We start from the raw sequence: 18,142 nt of genomic DNA on the forward strand, positions 1-18,142 counted from the left end.
TTTTGTGGACCTGAGATGAGGTTTCGATATAGTCAGTTTCGATATAATCGGCACTGACTTTTTGCATTAGATATATATTAAAATCATATAAAAATTTCCAACAGAAGGGAGTGTTCGAGAAAGCACTTGCGGAGTAATCAAATGCTACTTTCCGCGATTTTTTTTTCTTTTTGCAGCAGCTGATTTCATTCCAACTGCTTGACACAACATGATTTAAATTCTCAGCGATTTTTTACGGTCTCAATCTCTAGAGGCGCCGAGCATGTTTCTGCGCTCTGAAAGGCAACTCTGCTCTAGAACCTGATCTATTGCACAAGTGTTAGTAAATTCAATGCTTATTAACAAACTAATGAACTCAGTGATAGTTTGTCATGTTATCTTAGTGCCTTAACCAACCATGAGCTGACGGACTTTTCTGATTGGCAAATTAGTATTTTCCAACTTTTTAATACAACGGTCGTATGCGTGTTTAATCTTTATATTTTGGTAATATTTCTGTAACTCTACTTACTTAAATCTACTTTTCAGATATTTTAGATTTAATGCAATTAAACAGGGTGCCATCACCACCGACAACAATTTATCAGTCATATGAAAATCTCAAGAATACAGCTATGCCAGAATCCTTTACCACCAATGGATACAACAACTTTGTCAAGGAAGAATTTCTCTACAAACCCAATGGAAGACCGCGCATATGGAGCCTGGCCAGCACTGCTGCGGAGGAGAAACCTTCACCACAGTTTGCATTAAATTCCAGCACAAATTCTATGCAACGTGAATGGCCAGCAAGCTATGTGCCACCAACTTATGCGCCTTCGTCAACAATGAAACACACCTCGGTGGTTGCAACGATTTCCATGCAACCTACTTCGCCCACACTGCCTTCGCATGGCCAGCGTTATGGCGCCCAATCGTCTGCTGTAACGCCGCCCCAAACGCCACCAAATCAGATGCATACTTTTGCTGGTACCTTTATTCCGGGTGGAGGCTTGCATCGAGCCAATGGAGATAACGTCGCTTATAATGGGGACAAATGTGAGGGATTGCGTATTGGATATGCCACCACTGCTGATAGCCTCTACTGTAAGGGTCAGGATTGCGCGTGATTTTGCGCCGAGTGTAGGGGATAGGTAAATTCGCTTGTTTATTTTCTTAAATTAGCATTTGGATATTTCTAAATCAATTTTTTTATTTACGCATGCTTTCCTCCCAACAGGAGTTTAAGGTGAGTTCGTTAAACTTAAATACGATTGTAATTTAGCAGCAACAATATGCAACGTAAAATATTTGATTTATATAGGTATAGTATAACAGATTTAATTGCCTGCAAGTAATTTTTGATTTTTTCACCCAGTTGTTTAACCCTTCTAAGCCATCAAACAATTAATTTCTGCACAAATAGATAATTGCCCAAAAAATTAGTCGCTTCATTAACTAGAAGGGAAAAAACTGCGATTGAAGGAGAATGCCCATTTAGGGGATAGTCGTTCAGTCGTTTCAGTCATCACTTACTTACGCTGTCGAGCATCAGTCAGACCGGCAGTCACTCACTTATTTAGCAGCCGCTTTTTAACACTTCAAACCCTAGTGCCTGACCAGTGAATGCATAGAAAACTACACCCCTTTCCTTCGAATCGCACTCGTTTGGCAGCAGCACCCATAAGTGAAGTCATCTAGAAAATTAAATGAAATAATTAAATCTCAATCAGAATCCATTAAGCTTAACTGAACGCCGGCAGCAGCATTGGCGATGCTGAAGTCTGTCAAAGTCCTCGCTTGAAGCGAACGTCCACTTTTCCATAGAGACTGTTGCAGTATCCCCCTGTGTGTGCTTTTGCGAACACTTAGCGCAGGCAGCGAGCCAGTTATCCAGCCAGTTACCAACTGCACAGACAAGGGTGATATGTACGTGCGTCAGTATGAGTGCGTATCTCTTTGCCTTTTAATGGAGTGTGGCAACTAATCTACTCGCGGGCCAGGCGGGCACTTCCTTCCTTTCTTACCTCTGACCTTCTTGCGATTTTGCACCACCAGCCAAGAGATGAAAATGCAGGGAATCGAGTATACGCTTGGAGTATGGTTTGCTGTTGAACACAGCGTGGGGTTAATTCGTTGTGGCTCACGCAATTTTAATGCCTGCTTAAGAATTTAACCACTTTGGCTAGAAGCTAGACGCGTATTGGAAGCGAAGAAAACTGAAATATTGCGGATATTCTGTCCATTAGGAATTACGAGAAAGTTTATCTTGCTTTGAATAAATAGGGAGGCGCTATAATTTATTGGATATTCTCTTATTAAGGGGTCCCGGTGGTCTAGAGCGCGAAAATTTTGGGTATTTTCAGGAATTTTTTTTTTTACAATAAAAAAAAATAAAAACGATATTTAAATTTTTTAGGTTTTTTATTTAACTTCTTTTATATACAAAAATTAAAAAAAAATATTTATATATAAAAAAAAATATATTTGAATATATAAATATTTTTTTTTTAATTTTAATATTTTCTTTTGTTTGTTTAGTTTTAATATTTTAAAAATGACGCTGAAGTTGACCCCTCGAAAAATTGGATTTTGGCTCTTCTATTTATCTGTAACACAAAAACCAAAAAAAAACTGTAGCTATGTCCCATACTAGAATAAAAAAAAGTGACAAAATGGCGCGGCTTTGAATTTGACACTCTAAGAATCTGGGTTTAATCAGTTTTTTAATAAAAAAAATACGAAATAATTGAAATATTAATACGATTTTAGTTCCTGCGATAGCCATTGATGTTGTGAATACCATATTAAAATTCCCGACGATTCGGTTCGGTTGTTTTTTTCTTTTTACAACACCAGGCCGAACAAAGTAGTTTTGAGATAATTGAGTTTAAAGTTTTGAGAGTGCATATTTTCCATTGATCCCGCCGCGTGACGAATCTGACTTTACTTGCTAAAACGGCTGTAGAATCGAGAATACTGGGATTATCCTTCCAAAAATTTTACAGTATATTCTTAAAAACCTATACTTTCGAAATATCAAAAAATAAAAGATTTTTTGAAAATTCTAGACCACCGAGACCCCTTAAGGGGTTTCAGAAATAATATTATGAAAATCTAAACAGGAAATTTAAAATACTAGGAGTTCTAAAAACGCTGCAGCCTCCACCTTCAATAGTGACTATATTAAGTCAGCGCTCTGGAATAAGCTATGCATGATCATTATTCTCAATAAAAATATTTAAGTAATGTGTAATTAACCATAATTTTGATACAACTCTTTTCGAAACTCCACTGACTATACAGAAGTTGCGTATGTAACCAATAAGTTATAAGTTTAATGGCAAAATGCATTTCAGTCTCCGTCTCTGAAAGGTCCTCACAGTTTCTGTAATGGGGCTTAAATGATAAACCAAGCCGTCTCGCGTCTTTTCCGATCGATCAATGACCGGTAAACACAGTTACGAGTTTGAAAATTAAATGACGTGGATTCCCCAAAACTTTCTGCGTTCTGCACCTATTGTACAGTGGCCAAAGGGTTTTCGAAATAGCACACAAAGAAGACGGTCCTCTATCTATTATGCGCTTTTCTCAGAAATAAGTTGAGCGATACCCCTTAAACAACAGTATGGGGATGACGATGACCAGGTAGGTGATCTATGAGACTAATTCATTCGGCAAGTTCATCAGCAATTTCATTTCCCTCTATGTTTCTATATCCTAGAACTTAGAATATTTGATCACCTCCTTACAGGACTTAACCAGCTTGGATCTGCACCATGGCATCGTAAGACCCTTGATTGCGGCTTGACTATCGGAAAAAATTGTAATATCTTCGTCGTTCCCACATTCCCTAAGCATTTTGTATGCTTGCAGAATCGTAAAGACTTTTGCCTGAAAAATACTAGAAGTATTCGGCAGTTTTAAGGAAATGGATAAAATGTTGGATATAGAGAAAACTCCTGTTCCGACTCCCGATTCTATCTTGAAGCCGCCAGTGAAGAGAGAGGTACCATCATCGGTACAGATTTTCCCCTCGGGGCACATCCTGCACAATTATCCACCAATCGCTTTTACTTTTATGAGGTGGTTAAAATCGTGCGAAATACCTTTATGTGCTGAACATAAATTCGATAGGTTTAACCTGCTACAATATCCAGACCGTAATTGAACCAAAGTCAGGCGGGTCTCTCGAGTTGCTGCAGTTATGTTCGCCTGAATTTGAGAAAATGAACTCGTGACAGATCTCGGCGACTGAACTTTAGCCACAATAGCTTGAGAAGAGTTCTATCTCAGCTTATTCGCAATTCAACAATTGAAGTGAAAAGACCATCCGCATCAATATTTCTTCTCCGTTTGGAAATTTGCTCAAATTTGTTTGCCTATTGCGCTTTTTCAACTCGACGACTAGGTGAACAGCCAAGGTTCCGTGCTGCGCGTAGTCCTTGAGAAACCCGAGGATATATTTTTGTCGTAAATGATATGCTCAACAATAGAGAATATTATAGAATACAATAATATAATAAATCGTGCACACAAAGGTGTGGTTAGTTTCTGTACTGACGACATACGATAATCAAATTTGCCAATGGCAATATAGCGGTTTTCAGAAAGGTTCTGTACTCTCTGAGTCGTGCGAATTATGGATCCAACAACATTACCGCCAACGGAGTGTTTTTCACAGCATATTGAAGAATTGGATAAGCTCTAGTTTCAGCACGAAGGTGCTTATTGTCGTACAAGTAATTCAACAAACGACATCGACAATCGACAATAGATCAGAAGATATTTGCCATGTGTGCTTAAATTCGAAGAAGTAGTGAGTGGTTTCTCGAAAGTCTACCTTAACCCATTGCCGTGATTTAACGAATCTGACTCGTGATAACAATTTTGGCCCAAACATGAATATGATAGATCGTCGGGCCAAACGTGAATATCACGAGCAGAAGTCGTGTACAGATAGTCGGACCAAACATAAACATCACGAGCCTGGGTTATGATTGAATGTTAGTTTCTATCTGTATGCCACCAGAGTTAGTCATGAGTCTCATAACTGCTGTTACATCATCTTGCGCATCAGTCTGATCTGTTTACCACCCATTGAGGCGTAACAGTTGGGCCCGAGTTTCGTGGAGCTAAATGGCAGGGCAAGGGATTAATCTGAAATTTAACCAAGTAGAATGCTTACTTTGATAACTGCAAAGGAAGAGATTTAATCGCATCAACTTGAACCCGAAATGAGATCTTAGGTGGACGTTTCTGTTGTCGTATATTCGTCGTAAAAGTGCGGCTTCTCAAGAAGACTAGATCAAATATATTTGTAGAAAACTAGTTCACCTTAGAACAAACCCCCTTTAAAAGTAGCAGTGTCTCGATTTATTATATTTACTAGCTCTGTATCAGTCATCCTTACAAATCTCGTTAAAGCTAGGAAATAGCATTTTCTTTCCGTGTCCGATGATTTGAAGCCCTAGGTATGAGGACGATTTTTGAAGGTATTTTAACTGACACATACACACAGTAATCCAAATCAAGCCAAGCAATAACAGCAACTAATCTTTTTCACTATTTTTACTGATTATGCACCAAAAATTTACGAAGAGAAACTCCGTATCAAATTGGTAATCATCAACCAGAAGACAATAAGGTTAAGGAGTTGTTAGCTAAAACGCCTCCACATTGCGATGCAAACTTGAAAATTCAATAATCCAAATCCAAAACCTTTCCGCCAGTAGCGCAACACCTCACAGCTGGAGCGGAAGTGGCGGCAGGAGGTTGCAAGGGTTGCAGTTTGTGTGGGTTGGAAGGATGAATCGCCATTCTATAGCATATTCTATGTATTCAGCCCATATACAATTCTATCTGTCTATGTGAATGCATACATACACATACATACTCGTACATGTAGAAACTTTTGCAGCGCCGCTGAGCTCGTGAAAATTTATTATGCGCAATGCAATCATTTATCAGCGGCGCAGCATCTTTCATAATCAGGAGGCCAGAAATGAGGCCGCACAATATGCAAATGACTCACTGGCATCACCAACACACACCACATGTGGCATGCGAGCCCAAGAGCCACATGCAACGGGACACAAAAGTGGCAGCGGTAATTTTTGAATTTATCACCAAACTCACAAACTCCTTACTTTTTGGTTAAGTTTGACAAAGGCACATACAGACTTCGTTGCTTGCCATATGTACATATGTATGCTGGACGCTGATGTGTGGCATGCACACAAATACACGCACATGCAGATACCTACAAAAGCTGAGGCACACCGGCGTTGCAACTTGCTTTTGTCTTTGCAATAGCTGCCGCCGCAGTTGGCTTTAATACTTTCGTTGTTGCTTCGATGCCTTTCCTTTGTTGTTGTTTGTATTGCTTCCACCGTTGTCTCTTTATTGTCTTTGCTTTGTGTTGCAACACCAGACAAAAGGTCGACACATACCGAACGGCCGACTTAATTAATTTATGCGCACACGGCAGACCCACCACCACCCGTTTTAGGCCGACACCATCGCCACCAACAAAGTGTCTACCGCCTTCCCTCGGACTAGCGGACACTTTTTGAATAGAACAGGCAGCCAAGCAAACCAACGAATGTCCATGCCACAAACACGCCAAATGCATGGGAATGAGGCACGAGGAGCTGGGGTAGAAGTTGAGTTTTTTGTTGCGGTTTGAAGTTGGAGGCCTCCATTCATTTCGAAAACGCGCCTAATTTTAAAATTAATGAGCAGCATTTTAATGGGCGATGCGATGAGATAACCTACACACGCATTCGCATATACAAACGCGCATATGTGGTCTACATATGTACATACATAGATATGTATACACTTATGTACTTGTGTGTGAGCCGAACGCACTGCCTGATTGCCTGCCAGTGAACCCTTCGCAATTGTCAAAGTAAATCACATGTTTATTGGCACTTACGACACCAAAAGTAAACAAAGAATGGCAGGAAGACAAGTGATGAGTGGGACCACGACGTTGGGCCACAAAGTGTACAAGAACGCATACATACTCGTATAAATACATAAATACACACACTGGCTATGTACAGATATAGTGCGGCCAAATGGTTCAAGACGTTGGAGCAGAAGTATTGAACTGTGCGACAAATGAGCGTTGAAAGGCAGCAGGAATGCGAGTGGGTCATCATTAATTACACGGACGGACACTTGCGCAGACGGACAGTTAGACAGTTGGGTTTGTGTAGGTTCGAACGGATCGGTCGAGCGACATCGCGACGGTGCGTCTTAAAGTTAGTAGATAGCTGTGAAGGCTGTTGATTGACTGACCGTTGAGTGGCCGCCGATCTGGCTGCGAGTTTGTTACTGTTTCAGCTTTCGAAGCCAGACTTTTTGACTGTTGCGGCATGCACCCAAATAAAAAAAAAAACATAGAATAAATAAATTGACAGTGGCGGATAAACTTAAAGTCAAGTCGCCGAAATAAATCTAAATCACTTTTATTACATTTTATGCGTTGCTCGATCGTTCTGTTAATGATAACTGAAATGAAGCGGACGAAAATTTAAAAGTAGAAATACATTATGAAGCACTTCATACAAAATGTTTTGCATTGTTATATAACATATACATTTGCATCCCTTTTTATTAAGTATTTGGCAGAGGTTGTCCTCGAATTTGTTGTATGCGTCTTGATTTTGCCCTATAAATGGATGGGTCTATTATTTCACGCCGACTCCGAGCGACCGAAAGAAAACTACGTTGCTAATTGACTGCATTCGATCTTCAACGGTTAAATCTGTCTATTGGAACGGAATACTAGCTTACGCCTGCAGGATGGTGAATCCTCGCTCTGTTGGAAATAATTCAGAGCCTAACTGAATCTAGATTAGCACTCTTTAAGAAATACGTGTAAATAGCTGGTCCCAAGGTTGTTATGCACGCAGTTACCAACGACTTGTGAACCTTTATCATACGTCGTAGCCGAGTTGATTTGTGTGCGACTACCATTCAATTGGACCAGGTTTCCATATACAATGAGCATGAAACACCAAATGGCATAGCATATTTTTTTCATAGCGGTTGCCCCTCGATGGATAAAGGCAAACCACGAAGTGTATTTCTGCCATGAAACAACTCCTCATAAAAAATCATCTGTCTTTAGGATGCGGCATACAACTAAAAGTTTTTCCACACAGCATCTAGATGCACAGTATAATTTAATAAATAAAAATAAAATAAAACTTGTCTGAGTACCAACTCACGCACAAATTACTAGCAACGAACTAGCCGATCTAACTGCAAAGGAGGCATTGAGGCGCCCCTTATTATGTCCAATAATCACTTGGCCAGTGACATACAAAGCTGCATCCAGAAACTTCTTACATTTAAACAAAATAGTTCTAATGACAAAGTTACCACTTGGTATAAAAAAAATTAACTCACAAAAATCAACTATGAACGAAATCTCCAAAATAGGCCAGAACTCTGATCAAACAAGAAAAGACCTAGTAAAATTTGCAAGGTTAAGATTCAGACACAGTACTTTGACAAACCAACATTTAATAAATAGATAAAAATACGACCAATATACATTCGGTCAAAAAAGTACCGGGAATTGTTCAATAAAACGCAAAATAATTGCTTAATTATCAAAATTTATTTTGTTGCTTTCAAAATATACTCCATTCAAAGCAATACACATATGTATGCCAACGATTAGTCCAGTCATCAAAGCACCTTTTAAACGCGTTCGTCGTTCTCTTCAGATCTTCTTCAGCTCATTCAGCGAACTCTCCTTACTGGTCTCTATCGACTCAAAGCGGCGTCGGCGGAGTGGCAATTTACGTTTTGGGGAAAAGGAAAAAGTCGCATGGGGCTAAGTCCGGTAAATACGGTAGCTGTTCCATGATATTTGCATAGTTTTTTGTCAAAAAAGTGTTCCCAATAAGAGACTTGTGAGACGGTGCGTTATCCTGGTGCAAGATCCATGAGCTTTCTTTCCACAAATTGGGCCGTTTCCTACGCACATTCTCTCTCAAGCGTCGCATAACTTCCAAATAATGTTCTCCATTTACCGTAAAACCATTAGGAAGGAATTTCGAATGCACAACACTATGATAATCAAAGAAAACGAGTGTCATGACTTTCACATTTGACCGACAATGACGAGTGTTTTGTGTTTCAGCACATGTGGATAGCGCCATTCAGCCACCTGTTGACTGCTTTGCATGTCAAACTCATATACCCATGTCTCATCACCTGCTGGATAAACGTTGGGTCCGAATACGTTTGCTCAAGCATGTCTTCAGCCTCCCTCTTCCGATGAATTTTTTGAAAGAAACTCAACTCTCTTCGAACGAGTCGAGCAGCCACACGTCTCATGCGCAATTAATGGTGTAAAATGTTGCGAATTGATTCGTGAGACACGTTAAGGTCACGAGCTACCTCCTTCAAACTTAAATGATGGTTTTCTAGCACCATTTGCTTGACTTTGCCCCTATTTTCACCCGTTGAAGACGTTAATGGGCGAACAGATCGGGGCAAATCTTCCACGACTACTCGGCCCTCTGCAAAGTCTTACCCCACTCGTAGACCCATGTACCGTGTTTTTGATAAAGCACACTCACCAGAAGCTTTCCGCAACATTTTCAACAATTCGGCACACGAAATTCCATTCGAAACACAAAATTTAAGGCAAATACTTTGTTCGATATTTTTATCCATAGTGAAAATCGCAGAGCACATCTGGGGTTGACTGATATAAATCAATGCCAAAAACAAGCTAATTGACATATCACGCTCAAACTCTGCGACACTATAGCGGACAGTTGTACCAACATTTCAGCAAAAACAATTTAGCCATATGTTCAACGTGTTACGTGCAAATGCTATAGATCTTTAAGCAACATACAACATATTTCTCAACCAATAAAGGGTTTTTCAATAAGAGCGGGCAGATGTTGAAATGGAATAAAATGACGTTTGCTGTGTGGCACGTAGCGCCATCCTGCTAGAACCACATTTCGTCTAGATCCATATGGTTCAATATGTGCCATAAGAAATTGGAAGGGCGAAAAAAAAAGTTTCTAGATAGAGTTTTTTTGTCTTTGGGTTGGCTACAGTAATGCCTTGAGTAGTGAAAACCGTTCATAGCAACGTCCTGTACCCTAAGTATCCTCTGCATTTTCAGTCGCATCGTGGCCTTCGTTTGAGCATCGTGTTACTGTCGATGAATAGTGAAAGTTGTACACATTTGAAAGATTTTGTAATGGAGTAAATTGAACAAAACCAAATGGAATCATCTTCGGAAGGTTAGTAAAATACGAGAAATCTTTAGTACATATCAATACCTCGACACAAAATTTTTAGCTGCAGCAGCTGCAGATACATTTTTTGCAATTTTTTTTATAAAATTTGAGTTTTCAAACTGTGAAACCTATTAAAGGTTACTCAAAAAAGTAATGGTTACTGAATAAAACACGATTCAGCTGCTACCACTTGCTACCTTGCGACCCCGAAAACATATAAATTTACATGCATCTTGATTATGTTCTAGAATATACGCTATTTCACGTGAGGGGGTGGCCAATAGGGGTGGAAGGGGGTGGATTTTCAAAATTTTAAGATCAAATTCGTAATCAGCGACCCCGACAACCCCCGAGTAAGAAATTTTGAATCAATTACTTAATGTTTTGAGTTTTGGCCAGCTTTTCGGGAATCGGCCGCACTGTGGGCCACCACGTCTGCCGAAAAATGGGCACAATGCGCGCAACATTTGCGTTAATGAACACTCATTTTGATAATAAAGTTTTATCATTTGAACGTGCTGTTTAATCGTGTAACTTGCCATGATGATTTGGCATAAACAACTGAATAATAAACAAAGGATTTGACAGATGTCACCAAAACAAAATGGCTGCCACAGGGCGCCAAAATCGACCCGCGCCAATTGAAAAACCCTTCATAAAAGCTCTCTATCCAATACAAAGCCAATGGACCTCTTTACAAACCCAAGCTTAGAAATTTTCTTATTTCTACATTTAAATTTTTCTTATTATTGAAAAGCACTATTTAGCTTAAAGCCACCGCAGCCATAGCTTCGATATTTGTTGCAATAAAGTTTTTACTATGGGTACAACTTTCTTAACATTGGAAAAAAACATTGAGCTCAGCCAAATACACATCAATGGGCATATTTGAAAGACTAAGAAGTCTAAATCTATTCTTTCGCGGAATTGCTGATTCCTGCTATTAATAATTTTAAGCAAGAAATCTTGTTCAGATCACATTAATTGAACATTTTATTTAACTTACAAAACCGCGAGAATTTTCAACTAAAAAAAAAAAATTAATTTTATTAACTTACAAAACCTCGAGAATTTTCAACTAAAAAAAAAAGTTTAATTTTATTTAACTGATAAAGCGCCAAGCCTGTTTGTTTTTTGAAATCCCATGCAAGTTCCTGTTTGAAATATATAATTTTGTAAAAAACTCGTTACCCGCCATCCACCAAATATAGCCACCACTGTACCCACTCAAAGCATATGACATAACCATAGAGCCCAACGCTGGTCAAACACACCCAAAAGCGTTTTGGATGAGTGTATTTAAGGTCTGACCGGAAACTTCTTATCTCAATGAAAATCTTGAATGCGTGAAGCTGCAGAACTTCTGATCCTCAGCAAAAAATAAAAAATAAATAAAACAAATACAAATGCTGCCCCAGACCTCTACTGCAGATTCGACTTCGGTAACGAATACAATTGCAGGCTCAGGTTGCTGGGCAGAGCACTCAGGTGCCATTCATTCATTCAATCGTTAATTTATTTATTTGCATTTCATGCTTTTGTTTCAATGCGTTTTTTTTACTTTTTACTTTGCTTCAGTATGGGCATATGTGTAAGTGTGTGTGTGTGTGGTTGCGTGAATATGTAAATGCAAGTCGATATTCAAATTGTGCTGTAAACCTGTAGGTACATATAAGTAAACATCCACGTATGAGTATTTGCTTGCGTGTGCGTGTAATGTACATATGTATGCCTAGCACTTATATTTATGTATATATGTGTGCATGTATGTATGTATGCCACGCACTTGGATGTATGTGTATTTGGTACTGCATGTGCGAGTATATGCTGGAAAGGCGGCTGCTAAAATCAAATAATTTAATTCAAATTCTTTAAAAGGTTTTTGGTGGTTGATTTCGTGGAAAAAGGTCAACAAAATCAATCAGAAGATTCTTTCTTGATTTCTCTTCGCTTTCAGATTTTTATATGGTAAGGGAAAATGAGAAATTCCGGCTCGAATGTTATCGGCAGCATCTACGTCAGCTAGGCAGTTGAGCGCATTATTTTCTCAGTTTAGGTGCATGCAGACAATGTGGCAGCTAATTCGTTGATTTGAGGGACAAGTGGTTTTTCTAATATTTATGTATTTATGTATGTGTGAAAAGAGGTTTGTCTCATAGTACAAATTTTTAATTAGTAGCTGTAATTTTAGAAATGAAAAAAAAACAAATTCTTTGATTTTAGTTAATTAGTTATTGTGCCTTGGTAATTTTGAAGTTCGTTTCACCTGCTTCCGTTCGTTTGTTTTTTTTTCATAATATTTGATTGCATGCTTTTGAAAGAACTTCTGTATGTTTGTATGTATGTTGATTTACGAATAATTAATATTTTCACTTTTGTACTTTTTTCACCGCCCACTCATTACCCACGCAGGACTTGCAACTAATGGGTTTAGTATACCTCATTCACTTAAGCATTTCAAATCGAACAAATCACTCACACCTATACATTCTCTCTTACAGATCTTTACCAAAATCCTCAACAGTATTCACGGAATCTCTTCTATAGCAGCAGTAATAATGTCGGCAGCAGCAACAATGGCGGCAACAATAGTTTGCATACGCAATTTCCGCATCTACAGCAACACCAACTACATCAACATTCTCAGCATCTGCAGCAACAATCGGCGCTGTCTGCTCTTTCGCAACATGTTGCTGAGAGCGCGATATGGCATCAACATCATCAGCATACACATCCATCGCATCTGCAACAATAATAAATGTTGCGTACAGAGATAGTCGGCATCTACAGGTCTATTGAGGCATTTTTTAAAAAGTTGCTGGCCCAATGCAGGCTTTTCTTACTTGTTTGGACTGTTTGTGAATTGTAGACTTTGACTCTGTCTGAATAAGCAGCAGCAAAACACTTAAATATGTTGAAAATAATGCCGTTATTAATTATTAATTGACCAATATACATTTTTTTAATCGAAAGAAGACAATTACACTAGAAAACAGCAAATCAGATTAAAACATGCGAAGCGACGCGCGAAGCAGGAATATTAAAGGCTACAAAAATATTATCAAATACAAATTTGCGCCTTTTGAAACTTTATAGCGCGTCAAGAGCCTGAAGCAAAGTTGTTACTTTTTCGACAGTTATCGAAGCAAAGTAAGCGTGCCTTGGTCCTGCAACTTGGCGCCCAGATAATTGGTTTCTTCTTATACTTTTCCAATAAGAATTAGCCATTAAGCCAGAGTTTTTATTTGCCGGTCAAAAGAAGTTTATTTCCTATATAGAAAGAACCTTTTAGTGTAAGGCATGTGATAAAGTTGATATCAGAGTGCAAGTGGGCAAATGTGCATATAAACCAAAAACAAATATAACTCAATTAAAAAAAAAAAAGCAAGAACTATTAAAAATTGTAATTATTGAAATCTACAGCAAATCTACTTTGTTCCAATTTCATATATGTATGTAACAGTTATGTGGAACATATTTAGTTAAACATCTACCCGGAATTCGAGACTTGCGATGTGGTGCAATAAAGAAATGGTCAGTAAAGTTTATTATTTGGCTGGTAAGCTGCAAGAATAAGTTGTAGAAAAATAGTTTGTACAGACGGCAAGGGGCACCCTAGTACTTATGAATATGTGTGTTGAATAAAAAAAAAAAACAAAAAAACACAATGAATATTAAGTAAAGTAAAGAGTTCTGAACGTTTACCACTAGCAGATGACTTTGATGAGCTACAGTCACTCACACCTTATTTGATACAGCTACGATTGTTATGTAAAGTGTTCTATGCCTCATAATATTTTGCGAAAATGGAAAAAACCGAGTATTAATTTTGTTTTATTTCAATTCTCAAAATAAAATACAAAGAAGTGTTCACTCATTTCATTGTAATGCAAAACAAACAAAAAAAAAAATCATACAGAGAATTCAAGCCACTGCTTAAATGATGCAACTGAAAAAGGAGCAACTAATTATTTCTAATTTTTAATATTTTCAGTCATTAAGCAGTTTATTAGGTATCCTTTAATATCAATTACAGCTTGAAGTCTACCTGGAAGTCAACCAATTTTTTTTTGTACGTTCTGTACTAATTTGGTTCCACTCTTCAATTGCCTCACATTTTTCATGGATGTCATATTTTCTTACATTTGTCTGCAAAATCAACCATAAATTTTCAATGCGGTTCAAATCCAGTGATTTTGCTGGAGTTTGAACAATGTTTGGACATTTATATTGGGTTGGCAACTAAGTAATTGTGAACTTCTTTTAGAAAATCAAAGACAATTCTTTCATGCAACTAAATAACTTTATTCTGTAATGTACTGCCCATTTTGATCAATAACCTTTTGCCATCTTTCAGGCAGCATAATCCCACGTTTATAAAACTTTTGGTTTTTATTAGCAAAAAACTGAATCAGGTACGATTTGACATCAACATCATTATTGAAATTTTTAGCATTCAAATAGTTTTGTAAAGATCGAAACGAAAAGTAATCAGTTGGTGCAAGGTGTATGTGGCAAAACATCCCAACCAAGCTCCAATAATTTTTTTTTTTTTTGAACATAGCCAAGTTGTTTTAAATGATTTCAAATTCATGTATGTGATGCATGAAGTTTCTCTGCAATCGCACGAGTTGTACTGTGACGATCCGAATCGAATATTGCTTTGATTAGGGCGCCATCAACTTCAACTGCACGACCAGAGCGTTTTTGATCTTTGAGTGAAAAATCACCAGCGCGAAATTTGGCAAACCAATTTAGACACTGCCGTTCTTTTAAGGCTTCGTCACCATAAACAGCACATAACTTTTTATGAGGTGGCGATGCGGTTTTCCCTTTGCGGAAATAAAAAAGCAAAATATGACAAAAATGTTCCTTTTGATTTTCCATTTTTCAACGAACGCCAAACGAAAACTACGCAACCGATCAACAAACTTTTTTTACTGATTTACAGCTGAATTGCCAACTATCAAATAACGAAATGTGTTTTACATTTATACTACGTTTGCAAACCTAAAAATTCAACTGAAGTCATCTATGAGTGAAATCCGCAATAACTTAGTTGCCAACCGAATATATTAACCAAATTTGTATTATTTATGACTTGTGCTTAAGGTCGTTATTTTGATAAAAGCGAAAGTCATCTTCAGTTTCTAATTTTATAGCTCTTTGACCCAATTTTTCTTGCAAAAGTTTTAAATAAAAATATTTTTTCACTATTTCTTGAATAAAGTCTAATTTCCAACTGCATTCGATGGCGTGCATACCCAAACCATCGTGTGATAAATGATTTCCAGTGATTTCGGTTTTCAGCTTTTGTCTTTTGTGGCCATGTAAGGTTTACGTCTATTCCATCAAGATCATCTATAAAGGCGTCACCATGAATCCCTCAGACGCCCTCTTTTTCGTGCTCCCTGTGGATTCCGGTCTAAAGCAGCATTGCTGAATTTTTTTCTTTGTTCCACTTTCTCTCCCGAATCTCAATGTTTATTGCCCGCGGGTTAAAGCTAGTATACTTATATACAAAATTATTTCAAAGAATAGGAGAAAAACCATAGCAAATGTATAGAGAGGTGGAGTTTAAGGATAATAAAATATATTTTGCTGATTCAATCAAAAATAAATTTATTTCATAACCGAATTCCGGGTCAACGTTTAGCTGGTTAAGCAATACACACTTTATTATATTTTTTTTATTTTATTTATGCGTATAAACACAAGAAAGCATACATACATAATTTTAGTAATGCTATAAAATGATTATCTGTAAAAATCTTCTACTTGTACCATATTTTTAATTGTAATATTGTATTTTATTATTGTATATAATAGTATTATTTGTTAAAATGTATATTTATGTATATTGTAAAAAAAGTATTCCTCAAAATAAGAAAAAATCATAAAAATAATTGTAGTTTAACAAATAAAAAAAATAAAAAATATTACGGCATACGAAGACGTCATAAAACCCATTGAAAATGGCATATGATAATATTTCATAAATACTTCTCCTCAAAAATTCTGTATATAACGCAAAAATATTAAACAATTAAAAGAAGGCATAGAAGATTCCATACAGATCTTTTTTATTTTTGTCTAGTGCATACAATTATCGTCTATTTTGACTGGCACCAGATCCTGTATAACCGAAAACACAAATCTCTAGAAAAAAACTCATATTGGGGACTTTTATTTTATTTCACATGAGCAAACCGGAATCTTTATTTTTCTAAACCTATAACAACAGTTAAGCTTGGCCAATGTTTTTTGAGGTCGAAATAAAAGTACTTTCCAATTAATAAACAAACCTTAATGAAATAAATTTGAATTCAATCGGTTACTCTGAGACCCTAGAATCCAAAAATTCATAGTTTGTTTGATATTGGATGTTCCTGACATTCTCAAACTATGATATAAGAAACAAAGTTACAACCGAGCTCGCATCTAAGTGGAGTTTTTGTTAGTATGCACAAAGCAGGTATACATATTTATATACACACACGGACAAAATTATTCACACAACCACTAATTTTTCATTCGATAAGCTGTATCTTCAGAAAACATTAATGTAATTAAAAATGTGATTCTATGAAGAATACAGTAATTTAATGGGAGGTTGAATTAGTTGTAAAGGTTTTTTTCGAAGATTTGGGGCTTTATTGTGAAAAAACGGTACAAAATATTTTATTTGAAGTATTGGCCATCGCTAGCTACAACTTTCGCCCATCTTTCGGGCAATTTCCGGATGCCAATTCTCCAAAATTCTGGCCGCTGCTTGGCTATCCATGACTCAACCCATATTTTGGTAGCCTCGTACAAGGAGAACCGCTGGTCCGCCAAATCGAGACTCATATGCCGGAACAAATGATAATCGGAGGGAGCTATGTCTGGACTATACGGCGGGTGGGGTAACACTTCCCAGCCAAGCGTTCCAAGGTATTTTTTGACAGATTGAGCAACATGCGGCCGAGCGTTGTCATGTTGCAAAATAACCTTGTCGTGACTTTTTACCGTTTCCGGCCGTTTTTCTTTCAATGCCCGGCTTAAACGCATCAATTGCAGTCGGTAACGATCCCCCGTGATTGTTTCGCCCGGTTGGAGCAGCTCAAATATACGACGCCGACCTGATCCCACCAAATGCAGAGCATGATTTTCTTTCTGTGAATATTCTGCTTGGCCGTCGACGTTGATGCGTGGCCGGGCAAACCCCATGATTTTTTGCGTTTTGGGTTATCGTAGTGGATCCATTTTTCGTCGCCAGTCACCACCCGATGCAAAAAACCCTTCCGATTTTGTCCCTCGATCAGCAATTCGCACGTAAAAAATCGCCGTTCGACGTCGCGCAGCTTCAACTCGTACGGGACCCAATGTCCTTGCTTTTGGATCATTCCCATCGCTTTTAGACGCTTGCAAACGGTTGATTTATCAACGCCCAATGATTCAGCAAGCTCTTCTTGGGTTTGGCATGAGTCCTCGTTTACCAATTCCCCCAATTCCGCGTCCTCGAACTTTTTGGGCTGGCCAAGACGCTCCTTGTCTTCGGTGTGAAAATCACCACTTTTGAATCGTCGAAACCAGTACTCACATGTTGAAATCGACGGAGTATGGTCTGGGTAGGCCTCCTGCAGCAATTCACGGGCTTGGGCTGTATTTTTTTTCAAATTGAAGTAGAAAAGCAAAGCTTCCCGCAAATTGCGTTTCGACGGCACGAAAGTTGACATACTCGGAGCACGAAAACACTGCGTTGTTTATACTTCAGCGAAATGACAGATACTGATAAACAAAGCCTAGGGATGAGGCTTTGTCATGAATATATATTCAGTATTGCCAACGCGATAAAGTGATAAATAGCGCCATCTGTGTGTCACCTTTAAAAC

At 37.9% G+C, this 18,142-nt stretch overlaps 1 protein-coding gene across 2 annotated transcripts in view; it reads left to right on the forward strand.

Moving 5' to 3' along the window:
- Positions 1 to 17,219, forward strand: part of LOC128860599 (homeobox protein araucan-like) — a 175,099-nt gene extending 157,880 nt beyond the window's left edge. The window contains exon 5 of one of the 2 annotated variants that reach the window (XM_054098217.1): positions 12,770 to 17,219. In XM_054098217.1, coding sequence (XP_053954192.1) covers positions 12,770 to 13,023 — 254 coding nt within the window. In that variant the 3' untranslated portion in view covers positions 13,024 to 17,219. Of the gene's footprint in view, positions 1 to 528; positions 1,122 to 12,769 lie in introns of those variants that run through there. The other variant, XM_054098216.1, reaches the window with a different exon arrangement.
- Positions 17,220 to 18,142: the final 923 nt, after the last annotated feature.

Source organism: Anastrepha ludens, chromosome 4 (assembly GCF_028408465.1).
Source record: "Anastrepha ludens isolate Willacy chromosome 4, idAnaLude1.1, whole genome shotgun sequence".
Lineage (NCBI taxonomy): Eukaryota > Metazoa > Arthropoda > Insecta > Diptera > Tephritidae > Anastrepha > Anastrepha ludens.